This window comes from Phyllostomus hastatus, unplaced genomic scaffold, assembly GCF_019186645.2.
Source record: "Phyllostomus hastatus isolate PE091 unplaced genomic scaffold, TTU_PhHast_1.1 phas_contig_329, whole genome shotgun sequence".
Classification (NCBI taxonomy): Eukaryota; Metazoa; Chordata; class Mammalia; order Chiroptera; family Phyllostomidae; genus Phyllostomus; species Phyllostomus hastatus.
In genome coordinates, this window is record NW_025333854.1 from 2,524,853 (window position 1) to 2,534,776 (window position 9,924).

The following is a 9,924-nucleotide window of genomic DNA, read 5'->3' on the forward strand; positions in this document are numbered from 1 at the left end:
TGTTTTTCCCTTTTCTTGTCATTTACTCTGCTTGTGTAATTCATCTCTTCACTTGGACGTGCGTTCACTGCTGGAATTTCACGGCAGCCGAAGACCCACCTCACTTCCCAGTTCCTGGTGTTAGGGCTTTAGCTGCAGCACGATGATATTGGTAAAGCTGAAGAACATCCCAAAGTTGGTGTGAGTTGTGCTTCACTCATAAACGTTTCTCAACATTGGAACTTGGAGACACACTGACATTTTGACGGGCGACTTGATGTTCTCCGACTTGTAAAATTTGCCTTTGAAAAAAACCACCGCATCTGGAAACCACAGCTCAGCGTGGACAGCCAGGAAAGGCCCGTGAGTTGCCATTAAAAGCATTTTTTTCTCCCTTGCAGGTGGAAGTGCTGTATTTCGCAAAGAGTGCCGAAATAACGGGGATCCGGTCGGAGACCATTTCCGTGCCGCAGGAAATCCGGGCGCTGCAGCTGTGGGACGCGATAGAAGCTCGGCACCCGGGGTAGGGAGGCGGACACACACGACGAACAGTTTTTAATACTTAAAAAATGTGTAAACGAACACATGATAAAGTTAAAGAAACAATTTTGATTTTCTCAATGTCAAAAGGGTCATTAGTTCTATTTTCCTGGAATTACGCTGAAAATGAGAATTCTTGTATTTAAAAATGCACAACTCCTTAAGGAAGTTTAAAGATATTTTACTGGAAAACACAGGGAGCGAGGCACTCCCCAAGGGACATGACTGTATTCGATTTTGTAATTTGCAAAATATTGGAAATGTAGATTTTGCATTTTTAGAATGTCATGTGAACTTGTTACAAAGTCTGTTAAAAACATGTGCTTTAAGCTTGAAGTCAAAATAGAAATGTCTAAGATTAAAAGGAAAATGAGAGGTAAACCCTAGCCACTGCTGAATTTGTCTTTTGCAATAGTTGATTTTTTCTGGCATTGAAAATCGGTCATTTTACTGCTGTTGTTCCTACCACAAGTTCTTTTTTGGAACAAATGATAAAAGTGGACTATTTGGAGGTGTTCAGGAATATTAGTAGTGTCACATAAGTCCCTATAAATGTTTAACATGTAAAAGATACTCCATAATGCTTGTTCAAAAGAAAAAATTGCCCTGGCTGGTGTGGCTCAGTAGATTGAGTGCCAGCCTGTGAACCAAAGGGTCACCAGTTCAATTCCCAGTCAGAGCACATGCCTGGGTTGCGGGCCATGTCCCCAGTTGGGGGCATGCAAGAGACAACCACGTATTGATATTTTTCTCCCTCTCTTTCTCTGTCCTTCCCCTCTCTAAAAATAAATAAATAAAATCTCTAAAAAAAGAAAAAAATACTTATTTTTAATTGTACATGTTTAAGTTGCTCTTAAAGTGCCCTGATAATCAATGACACGTGGTGGGACCTTTGACCCACTTTACCTTTAACCTCTAACCTGCTGAGTGACAGCTGGTCTTAGGGGGGACTTCCAGGGTATGCTTAGGGTGCTTGTATACTTGAAAGGGCCCTAAATGAGGAATTTTTTCTTTTTCTTTTTTTTTTTTGGACTGCGTCTGAATGTTGTCTTTAGGCTAGATGTGTTTGTTTGTTTAATTTCCCGAGACACACATCATCCGATAAGGGGCTGTTAGCAGTGTAGTGTGTTTTTCGTGGTGAAAATGTATATTCTTCGGTGCATATGTCCTTTGTAGCATATGGTACCCCATGAGTAACCCCGCATGCATTGCTCCCCAAAGTAGTGTTATGCAGTGTCTTTCCTGGCAGCCGAGGCATTCGCGGTCTATCGCGGCCCTGACACCTCTTGTCCCACCTGCTTCCTTTCCAGGTTGGCCGATGTCCGCAACCAGGTGATCCTGGCCGTGCGTCAAGAGTATGTCGAGCTGGGGGATCAGCTCCTCCTGCTTCGGTCAGGAGACGAAGTTGCCGTCATCCCCCCCATCAGTGGAGGGTAGCGCTCCGGAGCCCCCCGAGTACGTGAGATCCGATTTTCTTCCCCGGGCTTCGGGAGAAGGGTCGGCAGGGGTCAGACCTGTGTGCAGCGCGCTCTGAGTGCGTGCTCTTTGCGGGGCTGTCGGCGGCAGCGCCCGGTGAAAGCGGCAGCCCTCCGTCGGTGCCGCAGAATCACGAATGCCCACCTGTCGTGCCGGCGTCAGCTCCCGTAAGCAGTTAGTGCCGGTGGGATGTGTCCGCCCTGTTCACTTAACGTGGCTCGTCGAGGTCTCACTGTGAGCCATGCACGGCGCTGGGTGCCGGAGCCCTAAGGTCCCTGTTTTTCTGGGGGGAAAACTGAGACTCAGAGAAGCTGCAACACTCGTCCGTGATCTCGGAGCCAATAAGCGGCAGACCAGCAGAGAGCTCAGACTATTGGGGTCCCTGTGTACGCTTTCACGAACATGTTCATCAGTCTAGGTGATGGCACTCCTGGGCGGAAATGGGGAAAAGTCACAGAGCCAGGAAGGGACAGGGTCGCTGTGCCTAGGAAGAGAGCGCGCCCGTGTCCGGGGCCTTCGGATCCACCTAGAGAACAGCTTTGTTTGTACAGCGTGTCGCAGGTGGTGGCCCCAGGACTCCGCTGCGTCTCCCTCTTCCCAGACAGCGCAGGCCACGTCTGAGTCGGGTGACGATGACATGTGGGAGCATCTGTCGGGCGGTCCGGAGGGGCGGACGGAATGAGCTGACCTTACTGTCGGCCGCAGAGTACATACCGCAGAAACGAGCAGTTGCTACCCGGTGAGAAGCGTGGCTAGGTCAGGAGTGGAGGAAAACTGTCTCCGTTTGATAGGGTTTTTCTCCACAATCGGGAGCAAATATCGTCCTCAGTGGTGCAACCTTGGTTTCCTTAAAGGAAGGAGCAAGCCAAGGGCGCCTGAGTATTTTCCGCCCACTTCTGCCCCGCCCCCTTCTGGAGCGCAGGGCCCCCAGAGTGGAGAGTAAAGAGGGCGAAGCAGATGCCCACCCAGCACGTCCGAGAGACTGGAGCCTCTGAGTCTCCCCAGTTAGAAATGCAAGAAGAATTCCTTGTCAGACAGGCGGCGGTTTTATTTGGGAACTGTGGTCCCCTAGTCGTCTGCACAATTTTAGGAAAATGCTGTCTTGGGGGAGCTGGGAATTTATTCCGAAAACGATGGGCTGCCGTTGAAGTTGGAGTGTGTGATGAGAGCCCCTCTCTGGAAGGATTAGGAAGTGTACTCAGCACCCTGGTGGGCTGTTGGGGGCTCTGACGGGGCTGGAAGTGTGTCGTTTTAGAGGAGTCTGCGTCCTCGCGGAACCGTGTTGTGGGCACGTGGTGCGGTTGACGTTCAACCCAGATGGTGTTCAGGTACCTGCACCTCCCCGCCAGAGAGGGGGCGGGGGGAGCCCAGGCGGCAGCGTGTGCGGAGTTGCAGCGTCTGGCGTCCAGTGGTGCAGGGGTGCCCACTCGCCCCCTCTCTGGAGCTGGCGCAGATGTGGGGGGGAGCCGCGTGGTGGGTTTAGCGAGGCCCCTTGTGGTTGGAACCAGCGTGAGGGAGCCCTCAGCTCCTCGCAGCCCCCTCCTGCTCATCTTTGCCTGCGGGCGAAGCCCACAGGTATGTGATTCTACCCGGGCTGCACGTGGCCCGAGCGCCTCCACCTGCCGCCCAGCCTCCGCCCGTCCGGTCCGCTCTCTCCCTTGCTCACGGGCCTTCGAGCCTCCCCATGGTTTCTGGGGCATGCCATGCTCATCCTCGCCCCAGAGCCTGGACTTCATCATCCCCTCTGTCTCTGCTGGGGGGCGGCCCGAGCAGGTGTCCACTCTAAGCTTCAGCCCTGGAGAGAGGCCTCCCTCGGTCCTCTCACCTTGAGGAACCCGGCCCAGCCCCCGGCGTTCTCTGAGCCCTGCGGTGCCCTCACGTCTTGCCCGCTGGCAGTGCCATCCATCGCTGGGTTTCCCTCATCCCGCAAGGGCCCCCCCCCCCCAACAGTGTGGGGACCAAGGCTGTGTTCCCGGCTGTATCGGGAGCGAGGGGGCGTCCCTGCCCTCCCGAGCAGGCACCAAAGGCTGGATGAGGGAAGAGGGGAGAGCTGGGGAGGGGCGTGCGGTTCCTCCTCGTATTTCGTGGGTGGCTTCGCCGGTGCCGCGCCCGGTCCCTGTGGCGTGGCCGTGCCTGCGTGAGTGTGCGTGTGTGTGCACTTCCCCCACCGCCTTCTTTGGATGGAGGGAGAGGCGGTTCTGGGCATGCTGCCCGGGTGCAGAGGGGTCCTGGGGGAGGCGCCTGGGGGCGAGGGTCTCGAGGTTGAGACTGGGCCGTGACGGGAGGGCAGAGCAGCGGTTCCGGAGCTGGGGGGAAATCGGTGTGGGAGGTAGAGCACGTTTTAAGTGGTCACGTTCACGGTCAATTCCCTTTTATGTCCCACTCGCTTCGTTCCGGGTGTTTATAAATAGTGCCGCTTCGCTACGATTCTACTCTGATTTTTATCACCCGGATCACACCCCGCCCCCTAGCTCGTCTCATGCAGGAGCGCTGTGCATTGAGGCGCAGTCCGTGAGTTGGCGTTTCGCCTCTGCGGCCACCGTTAGGGTGTGTTCACATCTCGTTCCCAGGAAGGACACGAACGAAGCTGAAGAGAAGCCGAGAGATATCGTGAAATTCACCACGGAGAAGCTTTCCGTCGACGAAGCCTCGCAGTTGGTGACCTCTCCGTGCTGCGGCGCCGTATCCCTGTTTGTGGGTGAGTCCTAGGTGACGTCCCCGGGGTGTCCTCTGACCGCACAGCAGCAGAAGCCGCGGGAGTTTCTGGAAACTCGGCATTCCTACAGGGGTTTTCAGGGACCGAGCAGTAAGCCACGGGGACCTTGGTGGTGGGTAGAGAGGTTTTCAGCTCTTGTTTTGTCTTAGTAATCTCCAGGTTAACACGCTAAAGGCGTAGTTGGAGCAGGATAGGGGCCATTATTAGCAGAGAGAATTCTGCATTTTCCAAACGCTGAGGGAAAAACGGGGATGGTAACAACCTCGGGATAATCCCGGGACCATAGTGTTTTCCTTTTTTTCTAATCCTCACCTGAGGACATTTTTTCATTGCTTTTAGAGAGAGAGAGGGGAAGGGGGAGCGGGGGTGGGAAAGAAAATTGAGTGGTTGCCGCTCATAAGCTCCCCTCCTGGGGATCGAACCCGCGACCTTCTAGTGTGCGGGATGGTGCCCGGCCGACCGAGCCATGCCAGCCAGAGCCTCGGCGTTTCCCTTTGAAGCACAGATGCTGCCGGGAAGGAAACACGTCCCGGTTTGCATGGGGGCGTTTCCGTTAGCGTGCCTGGCCCATGCGTGGTTGTTTTGTTATCTTTGTGAAAATCAGCTTTTGTTTTTCTCACCATTTCCATGTTTAGAATATTTCAAAGTAACTTTTAGACCAATTGGTATGTTCCTTGTCTATTCAGAAATAACCCTTTTTGCCCTGGCTGGCGTAGCTCAGTGGATTGAGCACTGGCTGCGAACCAAAGCATCGCAGGTTCGATTCCCAGCCAGGGTACATTCCTAGGTTGCAGACCATAACCCCCAGCAAGCACACATGGATGTTTCTCTCTCTCTCTCTCTCTCTCTCTCTCTCTCTCTCTTTCTCCCTCCCTTCCCTCTCTAAAAATAAATAAATAAAATCTTTTTAAAAATAACCCTTTTTTGTTCTGTTAATGCGAAGTTTTTATTATAAGGAGAAACCTTATTTTAATTGCTTTTTTTTTTTTTTTTAGGGACCACAAGAAACAACTTCGAAGGTCGAAAAGTCATCAGCCTGGAGTACGAAGCCTACATCCCGATGGCCGAGAACGAAGTCCGCAGGATCTGCAGGGACCTCAGGCAGAGGTGGCCGGTCCGCCACGTGGCCGTGCTCCACAGACTCGGGTGAGCCCCCTCCCCCCCCCGACGCCCCCGGCCGGCTGAGAAGCTGAGTGTGGTTGCTGCCCGCCCCTGTGCCAGTTCCGACTCTGCAGTGTCTCAGGGACCCGGCGTCAGGGAGTCCCTCCGTGGACAGTGGAGACGCCTCCCCAGCGCCCTTCAGGCGGCGTGTCCCCGGTGACCCGTGGGGACCCGTGGGGAGCGCCTGGTGCTGCGTCAGCGCCCAGGTGTGTGGGACCCTGGGGCCCCGAGCCGAATAAATAGCTGGTGCTCATGTGCCCAAGCCCTGAGATGTTTTAACAATTGTCTTGTCTTCTGGATTCTTTACATAACAACAGGCTGCTAAAAAAAACAATTTCTTTTTTTTAAAGATTTTATTTATGTATTTTTAGAGGGGAAGAGAGGAAGAGAAACATCAGTGTGTGGTTGTCTCTCCCACGCCCCCTACTGGGGACCTGGCCCCCAACCCAGGCAGGCACGTGCCCTGACTGGGGACTGAACCACCGAACCCTCGCTTCCTAGGCCGGCGCTCAACCCCTGAGCCGCACCAGCCAGGGCAAGAGAAACAACGTCTAATGTAAACGCCTCTGAAATCGTCAAACTAGTTTCCCCTCGTGTACCACCGAGGAGAGCGAACTCGGGGCTCTAAAAAGAACCCAGCACCGAGACTGTCTGTCACCGTCGATCAGAATTACTCCTTTGTTACTGACAACTGGGATTTCACGAATAATTCGTGTTAGCGATGCCATTAGTTACTGTCCATCGCCGTTCGACATTTTAAATTCCGAGTCGCACTCGTCACTGGGTGGCCGTCTCTCCAGCGTCACCCCGCACCTTGTCTGTCTGATGGGGGACTCGCCGAGTCAGCGCAGGGTCCCTCTCCTCCGGGTGCCCGTGGTGCAGGTCTGGGGGTGGGGGTGGGGGCTGACAGCGCAGCTGCGGCCTCAGCGGCCCTCTGCCGCGTGCCGCCGGGGGATTCTGTGCTCCGTCTGTGTTCCCACGGAGCCGGGCGCTGGGGGAAGGAGGAGTGGGTGTCGGACCCTGGAGTGCGTCTCCGGGTTTTCTGTCGTGTGCGGCAGAGTCTTCAACGTGCAGCTTCAGAGGAGGTGGTGACCGCCCCTGTGTCTCGCTGCAGCCTGGTGCCCGTGTCGGAAGCCAGCGTGGTCATCGCTGTGTCGTCGGCCCATAGGGCCGCATCCCTCGAGGCCGTGAGCTACGCCATCAACGCCTTGAAAGCCAAGGTGCCCATATGGAAGAAGGTGCGTTAAGAGTGTATCCGTTTTGCCTTTGGGTGGGGTTTTTCTCCGGGACTTTTGAGGGTAGGGCGCGAGGGCACTTTCACACCGCGTTTGTTCTCATGGGTCTTCCTGACTCTGTAAAATCTTGTGTTGTTGTTTTTTTTTAAAGATTTTATTTATTTATTTTTAGAGAGAGAAGGGAGGGAGAGAGAGAGAAAGAGAGAGAAACATCAATGAGCGGTTGCTGGGGGCCGTGGCCTGCAACCCAGGCATGTACCCTGACTGGGAATCGAACCTGCGATGCTTTGGTTCGCAGCCCGTGCTCAATCCACTGAGCTACACCAGCCAGGGCTAAGTCTCATTTTCTTTATCTGTGAAACAGGGTGTTTGCGCACTGGCTTTTTTCCCGGGTTGGTCAGGCATGAAAACTATAAGGCCCCCAGGTGCACGGCCCGGAGTCGGCCCCCACAGGGGGACATGCCTCCTCGTCCGGACTGTTGCCCTGGGTGAGGGCCCCCTGGAGCGCAGGGTCTTCTCTGTGGAGGGTGGGGAAACTCATGGCCACGTAGGCGGACGCTGAAACAGAGACTCCTCGGGCAGAACGACCTCCTAGAGCTTTGCCCCTTTGGATGGAGGGAAGGCTGGGGTGTCGCTGCCTCGGAGGAGATGCACAGTGAGCGCATTTGGAGATGCGTCCGGGACTGTGTTTCCGTCTGTGTGTCCAGCCCCCCCCCCCCGAGAGGGCCGACCGTCCCTGGGTCATCAGAGCCCTCTGAGGGCACGGAAAGCTGCCTTGTCTCTGTCCCGCTGCGGTGGCAGGGACAGTGGGGCTGTCCTGGGTGCCCAGGCGCTTGGCTTGCCCGCCCCCAAGCCAGGGCCCGTGGGGTTTGGTGGCCCTGCTTCCTGCTCCCTGCAAGAGCACCAAAGGCCACGGCCGTGATGGCCAGCAGGGGGTTGGTGGGCATGACGTGTGGAGGGACGCTGCCCCAGGGCAGCCGGGCTCCCCAGTGCCCACAGGGGGGTCGAGGGTCCCTGGAGAGAGCGTGGCCGGAGAGCGCCCCCAGAAGGAGTCGTGAGCCCGGGGGTGGGGGCAGAGGGGCCGCCGGCCATAGAGAGCCGATGAGAGGGGCGGCCCCCAGTTACCTGGGTGCAGGTTTCAGAGAATGGCCGAGTTTGGGTCCCTTCCTGCAGAACAAGCACCGACTGGAGAGTGAGACCAGAAGGTGCTGTGTTCTGACTCCCCTGCCCTCCGGAAGCTGCCTCATGCTTGTCTGGTTCCAGGCTTGGGCTTGGGGAGTGACGGGGGGCTGGAGGGAGGGCACCCGCCTCCGGAGCAGTGTCTCTGAGCCGGCCCGGCCCGTGGGAGACCCTCGGCGGGGGGGCCCTGACTTCCCAGCTGACGGGGCCACCCCCCCTCCACCCTTGGAGCAGCGTGTTTGAAAGTGCAGAAGTGGGATGAATGAGTGGGTGGAAAGAAAAGGTGTTTAGAACTAAACCCCCACCCCCTCTCTGTGCGTGACCTTGCCCAGATTCTCCCCCGTGCTGTTCCCAGGGGAACTCACAGTCTGTCCTGCCCGCCCGGGGCCCCTGCAGCCCCCCCCTCGTCTCGCTAAGGCTCCTTATCTGCCGTTTCTCCCGCCGCGCTGGGCGCCCGTGGCGCAGGGAACGTGGTGTTCCTTTCTGGGCTCCCAGTCCTCCTGTAAACGTTGGCTGCACTGCTGCAGGGGGAGCGGGTCTGGGCAGCTGTGATACGCCTTTGCCTGCCTTCTTCAGGTGCGTCTGCGTTTATCTAAACGCTCTGTCCTGAGTGCCTGCCCTGCCTCTGTTGTAGGAAATGTATGAAGAATCGTCGTCGTCCTGGAAGAGGAACAAGGAATGCTTCTGGGCCACCACCGAGTGACTCGCTTCTGCGGCCAGCGTGCTGACGCATACAGTCGTCCCTGACCGTGTTTTCAGTTTCTCCTGCAGATGCCAGGCGGGTCTGGGATGAGGTCCTACACTGGAACGCGAGACAGGACAGGCTTCGGGCGGGGGGGCCGCGGGGGGACATGGACGAATAACTTCAATGTGAGGGAAGGCGTCCGTGGCAGACGGATCGTCCCGTGACCAAGGTCTCCTTGTCACGGGACTCACGGCCCTGTGGCCCCTCCCCGCTGAGCTTGTCTCAGCAACGCCCCCCACCCCCGCCCCGCCCCGTGATGTCGTGGTTCCCGGGAGTGTCACGGGGGTGGTGGCAGGGCTGGAGGGTGTGCAGAGTCACTGCCGGAGAGTCTCGATGTGTTTTTAGAATTTCTATATTTAAAAAATAAACCAAATAAACATGTGATTGAAAATGTTTACAAGCAGTATTTTTCTCTTTTTAAAAATTAAGTGATAAGCCCCGGCTGGTGTGGCTCAGTGGATTGAGTGCTGGCTTGTGAACAAAAGGGTCGCTGGTTCGATTCCCCGTCGGGGCCCATGCCTGGGTTGCAGGCCAGGTTCCCCAGTAGGGGGCGTGCGAGAGGCAACCACACATGGATGTTTCTCTCCTTCTCTTTCTCCCTTCCCCCTCTCTAAAAATAAATAAATAAAAATATTAAAAAATTTTTAAACTAAATTGATAATACTTAAAACATATTTCACAATATGGAAATCTCTACTATTTCAGAATCTGGCATTTTACCATTGCTTACCATGTTTTCTTCATGGCGAGTCTTGTATCAGTGTGCAAAGCAGCACGACCGTGTTGTCACGCCGGGCACACTGACTGGCACCGGGTTCGTCTGTGTTACAATGTTCGCGGAGCCCTCACGTCTGACCCACGACCAGTTACGAGGGAGAGTTAATTACGCGGTG

The 9,924-nt window shown here is 55.6% G+C and overlaps 1 protein-coding gene across 1 annotated transcript; it reads left to right on the forward strand.

The window, feature by feature from the left end:
* The first annotated feature begins 380 nt into the window (after window positions 1-380).
* Window positions 381-9,426, forward strand: MOCS2 (molybdenum cofactor synthesis 2). The gene is made up of 6 exons (XM_045839974.1): window positions 381-502; window positions 1,830-1,974; window positions 4,566-4,693; window positions 5,707-5,857; window positions 6,987-7,110; window positions 8,921-9,426. The coding sequence occupies exons 2-6, from the start codon at window positions 1,877-1,879 to the stop codon at window positions 8,987-8,989; spliced, it is 570 nt and encodes a 189-aa protein (XP_045695930.1). The 5' UTR covers window positions 381-502; window positions 1,830-1,876; the 3' UTR covers window positions 8,990-9,426.
* The last annotated feature ends 498 nt before the right edge of the window (window positions 9,427-9,924 follow it).

Excerpts from the sequence above, each read along its gene's own strand:
- MOCS2 (XM_045839974.1), top strand. The coding sequence starts at position 1,877 with ATGTCGAGCTGGGGGATCAGCTCCTCCTGCTTCGGTCAGGAGACGAAG. Across the intron at positions 1,975-4,565 it reads AGCGCTCCGGAGCCCCCCGA|GAAGGACACGAACGAAGCTG; the intron begins GTACGTGAGATC and ends TCTCGTTCCCAG. Across the intron at positions 5,858-6,986 it reads GCCGTGCTCCACAGACTCGG|CCTGGTGCCCGTGTCGGAAG; the intron begins GTGAGCCCCCTC and ends GTCTCGCTGCAG.